The 16672-nt window shown below is 32.8% G+C and overlaps 2 protein-coding genes across 3 annotated transcripts in view; one reads left to right on the plus strand and one right to left on the minus strand.

The window, feature by feature from the left end:
* The first annotated feature begins 719 nt into the window (after positions 1-719).
* On the plus strand, positions 720-3605 carry LOC149906139 (cytochrome P450 6B6-like). The gene is made up of 3 exons (XM_090105378.1): positions 720-833; positions 1718-2936; positions 3418-3605. Exons 1-3 carry the CDS (start codon positions 720-722, stop codon positions 3603-3605), a joined length of 1521 nt encoding a protein of 506 aa, XP_089961504.1.
* A 164-nt stretch (positions 3606-3769) lies between these two features.
* LOC149906140 (uncharacterized) overlaps positions 3770-16672 on the minus strand; it is a 43877-nt gene continuing 30974 nt past the window's right edge. The window contains exons 2-11 of one of the 2 annotated variants that reach the window (XM_090105630.1): positions 13559-13618; positions 13115-13253; positions 9195-9325; positions 8680-8789; positions 8308-8453; positions 7738-7945; positions 6804-6845; positions 6666-6719; positions 5972-6088; positions 3770-4652 (exon numbers count right to left, since the gene is read on the minus strand). In XM_090105630.1, coding sequence (XP_089961756.1) covers positions 4535-4652; positions 5972-6088; positions 6666-6719; positions 6804-6845; positions 7738-7945; positions 8308-8453; positions 8680-8789; positions 9195-9325; positions 13115-13253; positions 13559-13618 — 1125 coding nt within the window. In that variant the 3' untranslated portion in view covers positions 3770-4534. The remainder of the gene's footprint in view (positions 4653-5971; positions 6089-6665; positions 6720-6803; positions 6846-7737; positions 7946-8307; positions 8454-8679; positions 8790-9194; positions 9326-13114; positions 13254-13558; positions 13619-16672) is intronic. The other variant, XM_090105631.1, reaches the window with a different exon arrangement.

Below are 16672 nucleotides of genomic sequence, written 5' to 3' on the forward strand. Positions count from 1 at the left end.
TTTAGAATTAGAAAAATAAATATGTACCACAATAACATTCAAGTATTAAAAAAATTTATACATAATTCCACCCACGTGTTAGTGTATCTAAACATATTATAATAAAATTGAAAAATACAATCAAAAAGTGAGGTTAATTTTAAATAACTTAGAAAAATAAATACCATAATTACACCTAAGTAAAATGTCACGAGTACGGCGTAACGCAAAAATGTCACGCGCGCGGCGTAACGCAAAAATGTAACGCGCGCGGCGTAACGCAAAAAATGTCTCACAAAATTTTTGTCCACCCCCGATAAAGAAGTTTCACTTCAAAAAGAAACAACAACAAAATTTGTTACGAATCGATTAAAGTTAAAATTATTGGAGATGGCTTTGAAGGAATCGATGAGGTTATTTCCTCCATCCGGTCCTATGGCACGTATATGCACAAAGATAGGAAAGTAATTTGGTGATAATTCTATGTAATTTTAATTACATTTTAATGTGATTAAGGATATTTTATTTCTCTCATTTGATAATGAATGTTGATATTATGCCCTATTGCCCTGTAATGTTCGTAAGTTGCTGTTCTATTGATTATTGACTCGATCACTCGAAGTCAGTCGCTACTAATTTTACTTAAATAATTAATTGTTTTCGTCCACAATACATTGCTTAATAAAAATTTGGACTAAGTACTCATTTTATACAGGATACAGGTTAGGGACCATGCAGTCATGGCGGGCGTAGCGGCGATCTTGCAGCAGTTCTCCGTGGTACCGGCACCAAACTCCAAGCCACTCCAAGCAGGACCAGTGTTTCACGTGCAATATGGGGAAGGAGGCGTGCCTGTGAAATTGGTTCCAAGGACATATTTTGTGAATTAGTCCATTGTGTCTTTGGAGAAGATCTTAGGGGTGCTTAGAGGTGATCGATGTCACCGCTGTTTAAAAATAAAATTTTTTCGAAATAAAAATTCTTAAACAATAGTCTTCGTCTAGTTACGTTATGACTTCGTTATGAAAAAGTCGTCTAAATTCTAAGCATTGTGATTTGTGATTATTTAACTCAATATCGACTTAAAAATTCGATATTGAGTTAAAGACTATAAAATTCTTAGCTCCAGTAGGTATTTTAAATAGGTACCTACAACAAATATTTCCACCCTGTTTTCCAAATGTTTCATTTTAGTTAGTATCTGTGTAAAAATTACTGAATTAATTATTCTTTTTTATTTTGTCTTTTTTTACCCGGAGAGAAAGTCCATCTAACATGGGTGGGTTCACTTTTAATTCAAGTTTGGTCAAAGGTTTGGTTTATTTAGGCTTACGGCTTACCTACATAGGCTTTCAATTTTAAAGTTTACACGATAACTCTATATACTTCGAAAATAGTGCAAGTTTCGTAATTGAACGTAGTTAGGTACATAACATTAAAAGATAAGGTAAAAAAGGATGGATGCATTTATTTTTCACGCACTTTAAACTTAAAACTTGTTACATTTTATCAACATGTACTTTATCAATAAATACACTTTTTTGCAGAAATATGTATTTATTAAAACGTTGTGTTCAATTGCATCATGTCGTTGGTTGTATTTATCATATTTCTAATTTTAGTTTATTATTATGTTAGATACAAAAAAACTTATTCTTATTGGAAAAAGAGAAATATAATCCATGACACGCCATGGCCTATCATTGGAACTCATGGTTATAAGATTTTTGGTTTAAAGAGTAATGCCGAAATAGGCATTATTTTGTATCGAAAATATCCCAAGGAAAATTTCATAGGCTATTATCGAGGTAGCACCCCAGAGCTTTATGTGAAAGATCCTCAATTTTTTAAGAATATTTTAACACTGGACTTTGATCACTTTTACATCCGAGCTGTAGAGCGGAATCCAGAAAAAGAACGTATGATGTTGAATTTGTTTAACTGCAGTGGGGATTATTGGCGTCTCCTGCGACAAAGACTAACGCCTGCGTTTACAAACCAAAAGTTAATCAAGATGTTTCCCTTAATTGTAAGGTGCGCTGAAAAACTTCAAGTGGCTGCGAGTGAGGTAATCGCGGGCGGTGGGATCGTGGATGCTTATAATATGATGGCACGTTACTCCATGGAATGTATATGCTCAAGTGGTTTTGGCTTAGATACAGACATAATGAGTGAGAGAAATTCTCAATTTATGACGTTGGGTGAGAAAATTTTCACTAGACATGAATGGCAGACGCGCATTTTGGCTATTGGGGAAGCAATCCCATCCATTTGGATGTTCGTGAACACGTTTTATGTTGATCGTCGCGTTAAAACGGCATTGATAAATCTTGTAAACTATATGCGTACAAAGAGAAAATTTAAGCCCAGTGGTCGTAATGATTTTATAGACCTTTTGATGGAGCTAGAAGCACTGGGAACAATGAAGGGTGAATCATTTGAAAGAAAAAACGCTGACGGCACGCCTGTGGAAATAGAACTAGAAATGGATGCAGAAGTTTTAGCGGCACAGGTTTATGTCTTCTTTGCTGCTGGATATTCTACGTCAGCTATAGCCGCATCCACAACATTGCATTATTTAGCATTGTATCCTGATGTACAACAACGAATTCAAAAACATATAGATGAAATATTAGCTAAACACGACGATAAAATAACATATGACTCAATAAGTGAAATGAGTTTACTGGATATGGCTTTGAAGGAATCTATGAGGTTATTTCCGCCAACGACTGCCTTTTCCCGGATCTGTACAAAGCAGTATACTTTTCCTGGTACGAATATAACTATCGATCCAGGTGTAAGAGTGGTGATACCTACACAGGCGGTGTATACTGATGAGAAGTATTTCGATAACCCAACCGAATATAGGCCTGAGAGATTTTTGGCTGAGGAAGTTAATAAGAGGCCAAAATATGCATATTTACCATTCTGTGAGGGTCAAAGGAAATGTATAGGTAAGTTGAATTTATTTTACAAAGGAGGCGACCCTGCGACCATGTAACGTAGGATTCTTCTAACGGTGCACTTACATCAAACGAACATAGAGCTACAGCTAGATTATGAGCATTCTTTCGTGTTCTTTTACTGTAAACGAACACTCGATTCAGTGTTGTTCAGTATTAGAAAATTGCATAGAATATTTTCGAACGCACTAAGAACAACGAAAGAATGCTCTACCTGTTTACACTAAAATAATTTGACATAGTGAGGCTAAAATGAGCATTCGCTCGTTTGATGTAGGTATATGCACCGTCACATATCCTATTAGTACCATCTCTTACGTTCTAAAAGTAATATCGTCTTATCTCTGTTTTATTTTACCAGTGGTAACACAATATACATGTAAAGCCAGTTCAGCGATTTTGAGTCATTATCGTAAAATGGTGTTACTTTTCAGTGTTTGATGAAACATAACTCTTAAATTAAATTTTGTAGGAGCTCGTCTTGGAACGTTTCAATCGATGGCAGGAGTAGCAGCAATTCTACAAAAGTTTAATGTAGTCCCCGCGCCAACATCAAAAAAAGAACTGAAGATAAATCGGAACATCCATCATGTGCAAATAGTGGATGGGGGTCTTCCTGTCAAATTAATTGCAAGAACAGATCGAGCTAAAAATATGTAACTTGTGTATAAAAGTATATTTTTTGTGGATATGTCAATGAGCGAATTTGAATGAAAATAAAAAAATTGTATGAGATAATAAACTGGTTTTCATTTGAACACTCTTATCTCCTTAACATCCTGAACATAAGTAATCATATTAATAGGTAAATAAAAGACATATAATATTGTTATAAAACGTTTATTTTTACAAAATAATATTAATCTGGCACCAATTACATTAAAATAATATGGCAGAATTGTACAATAATCCACAAAGGATGATTATATATTTACAAATATAGTATGATATACGATATATACAACTGTACATTTATTTATATTTATTAAATACACCGTTACTTTATAATTTTGAGTATTTACTTTTAAAAAAGCTAGGTAAAAAAACATTCAATTGGATATTTTTGAACCAAGCCTTATTGAAAATTCTTTTACTCCTGAATTCGATAAATTTTCCTAAAACCGTATGAAAATATAATATTTAAAAAACAAATATCGCGCTCAATTAATTAAAAACGAAAGGAAATCAATTGTGCGCGACATTCAGTATATTTATCTATACATATATTTAAGTAGTACCTACTAGTTCCTTATGTAATAAAATATTATATAAATTTAAACGACAGATGGTAACAAATAAAAAGATACCCCCTAAAAAAAGTAAAAGTAAGTAGATAGAAAATAGGTGACCAAAAAGATACAAGTTTATTTTTGTAATATTCCAAGATTAAGATCAAACTAGAGCCAACAAGAATGAAACAGGGGGGCATACCACGATGTCTTAGAACAGTATTACTTCCTAAATAATGTCATCACTTTCCCGTACTGGAAATAATGCTGCTATTAGACATCAAACCCCTGAATTGAAAAGTATCTATTGTCTATTATTGGACGTAATATTGGTAAAATGTCTATTGCTGTGATATTCCCTCAGTAACATAAGCATTTGTCCTTGGGGCAGTGCGGCGGATACACGATGCAGAGGTCCATGCAGTGAACGTCAGCGCCTTCTTTGCCTTCCAACTCGCCGACCGCTTCGCACACGCTCCTGTAAAGTTAATAAAAGTTTAAATGTGTCCGTGTTAAATACTCTATATGTATTTCTATATGACTTTTAGGAAAGCCGTAGTAGCTGTTCTATTTGTTTTCCGTTTTAGTAGAGAATTGTATTCCTACCCTACTGTTACGAATTATCCAAATAAATATTATAAGGATAACATGATTCTAAGAGGTATCCATAGATAACATAAACTTTAAGTTTCATATAAAACTTCTAAGTTGTTGTTTTAATAGGAGTCATATGTTTTTACTAAATTGGCGCTGCTCTACCATGCCTTTTAAAACGCATTTAAAAATGTTTGTCTATATGTTATGGACCAGGTGATTAATGCGGGCATTATTTATAATGCACGAGCATTATGAATAATGTCTAGCTTTATTGGGCTAAGTGATTAATTACTCTCTTAACTTCATTATTTATCACATTGCACGGTCATTATTATAATGCTACATGACAATTGGGCAATTTGATAATAAAGCTTGAAAAGTTGTCGCAAAGCCAAAAAGTTGTGTACCTCAAAATGCCATCACAGTGGCAGTTGTTCTAATAAATATTTGTTAGAAGAACACACACAACACAGTGTTCTAATATTTGAGAACCATCAAATCAAAAAATTTTATCCTTGTTACCTCTGTTAGCTACCGCAATCGAGAGTTTCGTACAGGAAATTATTGATCGTCTCATCAAAATAAAGCTACTCACGGAAAATTAGCTTGATAGTAATCACTTGCAAAAATGGGCGAGGGATCCTGAACTATAAGTCATTTCTATAAAACAAAGGTACGTTGTGAAATTTTTGTTTTAAATTTAATTATATTTTATGTTATATTTTTAATATGACTTTTCTTAAGTTTTAAATGCAAAAACTAGTGGATTTTTAAGGTAGAAGTCCTTGGTAATTAATCCAAATAATGAGCCTGATTGTTTAAGTGGTAATATATTTAGTTTATTTTAAGTTAAATGACAATAACAATAAAAAAAATTGTAATTATATATGTTTGTTTTACTCTGCCCAAAAGGTGATGGGCAATATGTATAATGCCCGGTCAATTTGATTATTTGAATAATTATTATCAAATTGCACTCTCATATTGGGCATTTTTCATAATGACCGTGCATTATGTATACTGCCCAATTTATCACTTGGTCCATAACATATATATTCATTGTATTGCCGTTCAATTTAGTGTAATCATGATATTTAAAATGCTGCACTTCGTATATTCGCAAATTATATGGATACATGTTACATAATAAATATATTATTAAAGTAAGACCTGACTAAGATGAAAGATATAGGTACTCACGGGCAGTGGCACAGTGCTTCTGGGCAGTTGGGCGGATAACGAAGACAGTTGGTTTGACACCAGTGTTGCATTCCCGGGATCACGCGGTAACCATCCGATGGCAAACACACTTGGTCCCTGAAAGGTAGATTATAATTCTATAGCATTTTATTTTGGATTATTGTTAACAGAAGTAGGTACCTATTGGTAACAACGTATATGTATGTTTAAGTCAAAATGTATAGGAAATAGGAATGTATTATGTTTACGAACTAAGAAACTTTTCTTTGATCAAGATGAATAAATTTTGGAATTCGGAATTATCCTGTAAATTCTATAAAACCATTATAAAAGTCTATAATCTATTATATATTCTAAATTGTAAATTTTTTTGCCTAACTACGTGTACATCACAGAAATATTAAAATATTACATAATTAATCATTCAATTACAAGAATATCTACGAGATTCAAAGTTACACCAAATACCTTCTACACAATCTACAACCAAAAACATTGAACATTTAAAAGACCGAGAATGTTATTGACAACTCAAACTACACACTGACACATACAGGTTAGTCACTAACACAACAACACAAAAGAGAATACAATCACAGTTCACAGATACATACAAACAAAGACAGTTATTCACAAAACAAATCCTAGAACCCAGCCCACATGTAATTTCCCACTTGAGAGACCAAAACAATACCTAATTATTATATCAGTACTTAAATCCGGTGTGTCATAGTCAGATATATCGTTGCTGAAAGAAAAATCCAATTTACAGTGCACATCTATAGAGAAATAAATAAAATATAAATATATAATTATTATATGAATGTTATACCTAACGTCTTGCACTTTTGCCAGCTTATAACTTTTGCCTTTGCTGAAATATGAAGCAAATTAAGTAATAAATATTGCATAAATTAAAAAATAATATTATGAATATAAAAACAAAACTTACTTAACTGGGAGAGAGTAAAACAAATTGATCTCGTAGAATTTGAAAATGCTATATAAAATTAATATACATACATAATATAATTATAATAAAGTAATGTGCTTTTGCAGAAAATAGAGTGCAAGATATTTTCATCAACTGGTAAAAAACATATTTACAATAAGGAAATGTACATGAGTTCTTAACGATTGGTTGATAGGTAATTGTAAAGCTCTACAATGTAGAGCTTACAATTTAAATTTCTTACTCTTTTATAATTACAATAACTAATAATTCGCCATAAAAGTGAAGCACGTGTTCCGTTTTTTTTCCTTATATAAATCAAATCGTTTTTAAACAATATGCTCTATGATAATTATTAACTCAATAGCCTCTAAAATAGGTATGTACCTATAGTAATTAATTATTATTTTATCACAATTATATTATGAGTATCAATTCTTATGGTAAACTCAAATTATAGAAATACTAGCTGTCCGCCTGCGGCTTCGCCCGCGTTTTCAAAAAAAAAACCCGCATAGTTCCCGTTCCCGTGGGATTTCCGGGATAAAACCTAGCCTATGTCACTCAGAAATGATGTAGCTTTCCAACAGTGAAAGAATTTTTCAAATCTGCCAAGTAGTTTCGGAGCCTATTCAATTCATACAAACAAACAAACAAAAAATCAAACCTTTCCTCTTTATAATATTTGTATAGAAAAAAATTGACAATTTATTGAAATTATATTTCATGCTCCCTAATTTAAGAACTCGGATAGGCACAAAAAATATAATACTTACAAGTAGGTATATTCGTTCCATTTACACTCATTACCCACCTGACAACAAGAGGGAAGACATTCTGTGGCATACTATAGTCCCTGTAGTACAGCAGGAAGGGGTTATCCCTCCTGAGGTCACCCGCGAAGGCCGGCGGTAGACCACCAGTGCTAGTTATGATGCTGACGTCAGCGCAGTTCCTGAAGGTCTCTGACCTCCCGCATCCGACAGCTTCAGTGCCGTTGGGACAGATGCCCCACATGTTACCTGGGAATAGGTAGAAATGTAGACTTTAAAATATGAATAGACGAGGAAGAAAATACGTTAATCATAATTGTATTTTAGTTTAGATTATGAATTAGGTAACAGGAATAGGAGTTATTCTACAAATTAGCTCACATACGGTCTCAATTACCAGCTGATTGAGCATCTTATTTACCATATACAAATTGAATATTAAGGGCAAAACATACAGCAAAATGAAAACGATAATATCTACCTATGAACAAGTTCTTCAGAACCTGTGTCGATTTTTGGGATGTCTGATATTACTTGGTACAAAGGTGGACAAGTCATAAACTACTTACGTACTTACATACAAAATTTGGAGATATTTATGTACCAGTTACCTGTATAGTAAGTCCATTGTAATACACATTGTGTACACGTGATATAAGGAGGTAATCGCACTCTATATCTAAAAATCTCTTTCTTCGCCGTGTCTAGAGGTATGAGGAACCTGTCCTCTCGTGTACCAGCTACGTATAGAGGATATCTGTAAATATAAGAAGCAAATTACAGTTTATTCTGAACTTTTGGCTATATTAGAAATATTGTAAAACCTTCTAAACCATAAATTAAGGTTTCTGGTGCTCTTGGAGTGTTACCATTAAAATAAAGGAAAACAGTTCAATTATCCATTACAATCATCTTTCTTCTAAAAAAGAGGCCTTTGGAACTTATTATCGACTAAATTAATATGTCCGAATATTATGACGTACCTATCGAAGCACTCCTGTGTCGCTTCTTGTTTGGGATTGTTATTTGGACACAACTTCATCACGAATGTGCCCAAGTGGTTTGCCGTTAATTCAATTTCTACTTCTATTTCCTGAAACAAGCATTTTCATTAGTATTGAAATTGTATCACATTTTCTAGCAGGTTCTCCCAATTTATTTTAAGTTCTAAAGTAGGTATATGAAACTTATTTTCGCACTTTCAATTCATAAGCTCTACAACAAAGTCAAAGGTTCACAACTTGCGATACAAAGTTTAATGTGCAGATAGCAAATAGACCCTCTCTCCTTTTACAATCCTTTTTTTTCGGGGCGGAGTGGAAATAGGTAAGTATACGATGTGAAAATTGAAAAAGAGCATGTGTGCCGAGCACACATGTCAGAAGTGAAACTTCATTGGCAATATACCAAAATAATCGCTCTACTCCATGACCTGAGTCCGACCTTGAAATTTTACGCTCAACGCGCCTAAAAAAGTTAAAAAACGAAATGTACATACCTGTCCAACACTATAATGCCGTGTAATAATGCCTTTCCCGTACATGCCGCCCGCCTCGTGCGGCCGGGGCACAGCCAGGTTGTCCGCGTCCCCGCACACCCCGCACCGCCCCTGGTTCTGCTCCCACTGGACTGAACACACGCTACATCAGCCCACGATCGTGGTTCAAATATTAGGTAATAAACTAGTTGCTTATACTGTTTGTCATGGTTTAAAGCTAGGGTAAGGATTATAGGATGGGACATTACTTCAAATGTACTTACTACATATTAGGGCTAGGTAATCACTGTTCTTTGTCGTTTGTAGCGGTCGGTAGGCAGGTCGGTAGGTACCATTGGAAATTATATGGCTTGGAATATTTATAGGGTGATTGCGCTGGTTTTCGTCCAGTTATGGGAGTTGCCAACTTTGTGATGCGAAATAAATATTTTGGAGCACCCTTCCTTAAACATATAATATTTTTATTTAGTCCTTATATAGTCTTCTTTAAGATAATATTAAGTGAAAATAAATCATTTTGACGTATCTTTTTATTTAAATTATTTTCTGCAAAAGTAGGGTAAATGCTAGTTTTCGTCCAAAAAAACTGGTTTTCGTCCTAGTGTAAGCTAGTTTTCGACCACCGTGTAGAAAAAGGAGGGTAGGTCAACTATTAAGTTAAAAACCAATTACAGGTAAATATATACTTTTATTTAATCAACATCACAATTTCTCACTACCTTACAGGTTTAGTTTTACTAATAATAATCAATATAACTAGTCAACACTGAGATCTATGTAGCACTTGGCAGTCTTTATATGCGTTAGTGATGACTGATTAATCATTCGTAATAAAGAAAGGAATGCGTACAATGTAAATGAATAAAGTAATTATAGGACTGAGAAATTACATCAAAAAACAGAAATATTCCTTCTAATACAGTGAAACCTGGTTAAGTGAGACATCAAGGGACCTGCAATTTCGTTTCACTTATAGAGGTATTCCACTTACCCAGTGTCTCAGATATACAGGTATAAATAAATATCTGTCTCATTTACAGAGGGATCCAATAATAATTTGACATTTTTCAAATAAAAATCTGTATGATAGTAAAGTGAAACTAAAACTGAAGGTAATTGAAGCTCAAAATTTGTACTTACGTACTTGGAATTACGTGTGGAATTTGTGGGTAGAATAAGAATGAGTAAACAAACAATGTTATCTCAGTTACAGAGGTTTATGCATATAAAATTTACTCGCTGTCTCAGTTATAGAGGTAACTATGATGATAAATCGAAAGAACAAATCCCAGATATAGAGGTTTACCTCGTCCCACTAACAGAGGTAATTCAGTGCCAAAGTGTTGGGACCTCAGCATGCGTTCCAGTTATGGAGGTTTCTCACTTATCCAGGTCCCACTTAACCAAGTTTCACTGTACTTTGTTTATCAAATGAAACGTACTATATTAAACACAGCCATAATAATACGTTTTAGCTACTAAAATAAACTATACTATACCTTACTGAACTATGCATTATTGTCTTACTGATGCCTTTATTAAAGATTCTTCAGTGTACGTAGCGTTTTTTTTTCTAGCTTTCTTAGACTCCTTCGAGGCCATCTAAAAACAATAAGATCTTTCTTAGGATACGTTGAGTAAGGAGAATAAAAAAATATTGCATTGGCAAAACAGACCTAGAATAAAAGATGATACTCAAGTGAATGATAATCAAGAAAAATACAGTGTATTATGTCTGACCTACCCCCATTTATGCCACGAATAATTGACTCTACTTCACATAAGGAGAATGATACTTGACTGAATGAATGACAATATTAGGTACCTACAACACTCTGGCCCTCACCAATTATTTATAAGGAAGATACTGAATAGAAAACTTTTCAATACGTAAAAAAGACGAAAAGTACTGCAAAAGAATAGCCATTTTTAATTTTTGTCCACTCCAATACTCATTCATGGACGAAAACTAAAACGTTTAAAGCTAAATTTAGTTTTCGTCCACTTCTTTAAATATTTTTTTATTTTGGCAGCACTGACAAAGCAGTGGACGGAAACCAAAAAATCTAAACTAATAGCAATAAAGATCACTTCGGGAGAAACTATTCAGTATTTTAAAGGTCCGATACAGTAAAAAGAACCTAACAAATATTCACGTAGCTGTTTGAGTTTTCGTCCACTTGGACGAAAACCAAATATTTTGAGAATTTGGTAACCTAGTATCCGTCCACTTAATTTTTCGAAGAGTATTATAAAAAAAGTATGATAAACACTTCTAATTGCGTTTAATAGGCTTATAACTAAACATACGTACCAAAAACATTACGTTAACTAGCTAAAACAGAGATTTAACTTACCATGAACTTTTCTCGCCGGCAAATTTTTCTCTCGCGCGATGACATCTGCAAGGCACGGATGGGAAGCGGCCACTTTTACGTTAATTTTTTGAACTCTCTTCTTGTCAAATCAAATTTTGATATTGATAGTACTGTTGCTCACACATTAAGGACCGTAAAAAGTGCAAACTTGCGCGGGAAGGTAGGTTTGTATTCAAGTTTTACGCACGTGATTGTAGCAGGTCAGTCAAATGGACGAAAACCGAAACTGGACGGCAAACCAGCGCAATTACCCTAGGTCTAATAATTTTAAACGTGTTTATGATACGACGTGTGAATAACACCTAATTTATAACACATCTCAAAAATTTTGTAGACTAATTGTATCTGTTACGTGATTTATTGGCTGGTTATCATAAAATAGGTAGAGAACTCTACGTATTTTTTCGCTATCGCTACAAAAGTTACACGTGCCAATAAAAACGTGTGTAACTTTTTCTGTTGTTATGCCATTATACCATACAATCTTTGTAACATTTAAAACAAATAATTGTTATATAATTGGTCAACGGAAAGGACAAAACAGTGATTAGCCTTATCATATGTTTTAACAAAATTTAATAAATATTAATTTAGTATTTCAACTTTTAATTGTGATGCATTCCATCATACACAGAAATAAAACAGTTTAATAATATTATAGTCATATCATAGTCGATAGAAGTTGATAGCATGCATGTCAACTCTGCAATCGAATCAATAATTCAGTACCCAATTGATACTTAACAGATAGCATATTGTTTTTAATAAAACAATGGCTAAATAAAAAGTGTGATATCTCCTTTGAATACAAAAGACACCCTGTAGTTCCGTCAACATGATGATGTAAGTTGCGTAAAACCCAGACTTGTCATGACCGATTAAGTACTTTAATAAGTACATAATAAGCTTTTAAGCAAGTCACTCCAATGCAGATCAACATTCAAGTTTATATTGACGTATTCCTCACCGCTAACAGTAGGTCTAATTATAGACACCAATTCTGCAAAGTTCGTGTCGATATTGACACTGAACAAAAAACACCAAGCTATTCTAGAGTATAAAATCGTACAATATTTTTAAAAGATTTTATCGTCCATTTATTTATACACCAGTCACGATTGAGTAGCAGGCGCATACACCTCTCGAATTACCAGATAATTGGATCTCGATTAGAATTTGAAAACCATTTATGTATATATAGAATATTAATTTGAAACTAAATAATGAAAGTTCCTATGTTTCGTTAGCGTTTAGCTACTATTATGTATTCTGTGGTTTCGTTTCGTTTCGTTTGCATATTTCAGTAGCAACGTTATGTTGCCATGTATTATAGCAAATATTACGAAACATCATTACATATCGACGTTTTTATCAGAGCATACAATAGAGAAGATGCATCATGCACGTTTTTATCACAAAGCGCTTCTACTGAAAACACTATTTAAGTACTTTCGCATAAGCTTAACTTAGGGCTTAGCTATTAAGCGTACTGTGTAACAAACGCTGTACAATGCAGTAAGAGCATAACGCCAAATTACTGACCGGCATATCCTCCACAAAACAGCTCGTTGTCATTATAATTGACCGGGTTGGGGAAACCGAACCGCCACATGGAGTTCCTGGCTGGAGGGTCCATGAGCCTCCCGTGGCCCTCTGCACCGCGGCGGGCGCTGCCTAACATCTGGAATGCAAACCATTGTCTTATAAGTTGATGATGATGACCGTTATGTTCTTATAAACAAATAAAATAAAATTGAGGTTCTCAAATGTTAAAAATTGTTTTTTTAGGGCGTAGGGTTGCGACACTGTTGATCATTTTTAAATAAATTTTATTACAGTCTGCTTCTTTATTGGATGCAAATTTTAGTATGAGAAAGGTTTAGGCTATATGTTTTATAAATTTAATAAACCTAGGATACTCTACCTTTTTAATAATTTTTTTTATTGTAAATTAAATTTGCGAAATAGTCTTCTGAGTCAACTTACTTGTAAAAGGAATATCCAAAAAGTGAGAAACGACGGTTCACTTCGCCTTTTGAGGTCCATCTGAAAATAAATGCATAGGTATATAGGTAATATGATTAACCTGAAAGCTTAAAAAGCTTTTAGGAAAATTTTTAAAAACAAAAATATTACTTTGCAAAAGCATTTTTAATCTGTTGACGTATGTTGAATATTCGTCACATCATTAACATATTTTTGCAGAAATGCGAAAGAAATTCTATAATTAACGATATAAGGTGCTATTTTATCATTTCTAGTCTATTAGTGTCAGGTTAATCTTTATGAATACAGCCAATAGCAGTATACAAAGTAAATTTACAAACATTTTTAATTTCAATTTGATCGCGATTTATTAATACGAGGAATAATTATAATAAATTCATAATTTAATGTTCATATTATTAATTTATGTACGACTATTATTTCCTTTATTTAGTTTGAATCTGATATGTTATTAAATAGCGTGTACCTGTGTACAAGCTATTTTTAATAATTTACATATTTATAGACATTTTTCTTATTTATTTCCACGATTTCTGTCTTTTCTAATGAAAACTGTATTTTTGAGGATTATTTTTTGCAGCCCATTTGACTATGTGAAGAACCAAGTTTCAAATTTCAATTTATTTTGTAAATACCAAGAAAGCTCTATGCAAGTTGCAGTTGCAGTTTCCTATATTTTTTATTATATCCGTATTATTATTTTATTATATCGTTTCCTCAAAAAACGAATTGCTTATGCTTAACAAATACAGATAAAACAGTTATACCTACATATTGAAGTAATTATATAAAACCAATCAACTCTATTCATTTATCTTCTAGTGGTTTTATTATCTAAAATAAGTAATTAACTCTATTCAATTTTGGTCTAGTACCGTTTTAATTGGTTCCATAATAAAGTTATGATCGAGGCTCATAGTACTTTGACCTGTGGTTTGTGATGACAACATCACTCATAGAGGTCAGTCAATGAACTGTAATAATTCAATAAGTTGTCTATGGCAAATGCTAATTCGGTTACTGATTACTCACTCATGCATTATTTATATAGTGTAGAATGATTAGGTACTAAATAAGATTGATTTAATCCAAATTGCATCTTGTACTAAATCAAAGTACAAAATATTGTTATAGAAAAATAGGAGATGCACAACCAATAGGATTTTAAAGAAAAATACAGTTTATTCAGTAGGTACGTATTATATTTTATATAATGTGTGTGTTTTACGAATAGTAGGTACTACATTCCATGAAAATTGAAATATTATATTACTGCATTTCATGCCAATTGCCGTATTTTATTATAAATTACTATTTACTAGCTGCCTCATACATACATTTTCAGGTTTTCTCTAAATGACCCTTCGTAGTTCCTTAACAAAAACGTTAAAAAAATAGCCGAAATAGTGGAACCGTTCTCAAGCAATACATTTGGCGATTAATTTTAATCATAACGTTTTAATTACGTTTTGGGCGTTTAATTCATAACCCTCAGCCACAACAATTTATAATGCCCATATATTTTAACACTCATTATAAATAAATAAACATGAATATTATATTTATTTACGGTATAATCAAATCCTAAACTATCTTTTGAATAATTAAAGATCGAACTTGTGTAAATCGATTAGGATATGGTAATAGCAAACATTTACCGTTTTTAAAAAACTGTTATACGATATAGCTTTGATGATTCCAGTTATATGGGCTATTATCATCAGTTTTATAGCCATATCCAATTCATTATATTAAATGGTAAAAAAAAATCTAATTTCCAATAACACGTGCATGGTAAAATCCCAAAAACGATTATGTGCATACCGACTCTATGTTCTTAATATAATAGAAGACGATTTTTTAAATAATCTATCTATTTATCTTAAATTTAACTCCTAATGATGCATTAACACATTCATGATCGCTATAATTCGCCTCGTAACACACTCTTCACACACTACTCTGTGATTACGGCCGAAAAACCGCTCTATATACATTTTACATAATTGTGGAGTTATGCATGTTCGTTTTTCGCCTCGCTAATTTCCTCTCTATTCGAATTTGTGAATGCACCTTAACTCGCATTGCCAATCAACTAATAAAATAAACATCATTTCAACATTACCTACCTACTCTCTTTAGCACTCTCTATCTTAAACATCTGACATCTCTTAATATTTTTATAGTAACAAACCCTTATTTCCACTGATTCTGAATCAAAGAAAGAATTATGTACATGAACAAAATCGTTTACAATTGCCAATCTCAATCCCGCATCGAAACAACATCGTATAAAATAACAATAAAATACATAAGTTAAGTTTTTCTTCCCTATAGGTACTCCCTTAATGATCTTGTAACAGGTGCCCGTCGACATTAACAAGGCTTTATTGGTAATAAATACAATTAGCATGGAAATTGTTTCATTTATTTTATATCTCTGATTGGAATGAACCAAGATTTAACCAACGCTGGTTGCCATGGTTACGATTTACACCCCTGCACCTGCAATGAATACATTTTATACCGAACATATTTTCAAGTATAAAAATTCTTTTTAAAAATACGCTACCCAGTGTTGTGGATATATTTAACTATTTAATTGACGCAAAATTTTATTCATAATTAACACGTTCACTGCGGCACCTAAAATGCCAAACTTACCGTTGTTGCGGCATGTCTTCCATACTTCACATCGGCAAGTTCACCACTGTGCGTCATGAGCCATTTTTATCACATCGCACCTACTGACTTTGAAGGTTAATAATTTCATGAAATTTCAAGATATTTCAAAAAATTTTTTTTCAGATAATAGTATATATAGTCTAGTATATACCGCATGAATAGCTTTTAGTTTGACCGAATAGTTTAAAAGATATGAGGGAAAATGTAAACCCCTGATTTTGTGAAAAATTATTTGCCATCCCGCACTGCGTTGATACGGCATGTTTACAGTAATAGCGATGGGAAACACTGTAAAATAAAACATCGATATCGATATAAATTTTGTATATTTCAGTCTGTTTGTTAACAGATAACGAGATCGTCGATACAAAAAAAAAAAACACATATAAAACAAGGTACTTGATAGAG

Source organism: Colias eurytheme, chromosome 9 (assembly GCF_061535395.1).
Source record: "Colias eurytheme isolate Ceu_HAF_F1 chromosome 9, ilColEury1 Martin Lab GWU primary, whole genome shotgun sequence".
Classification (NCBI taxonomy): domain Eukaryota; kingdom Metazoa; phylum Arthropoda; class Insecta; order Lepidoptera; family Pieridae; genus Colias; species Colias eurytheme.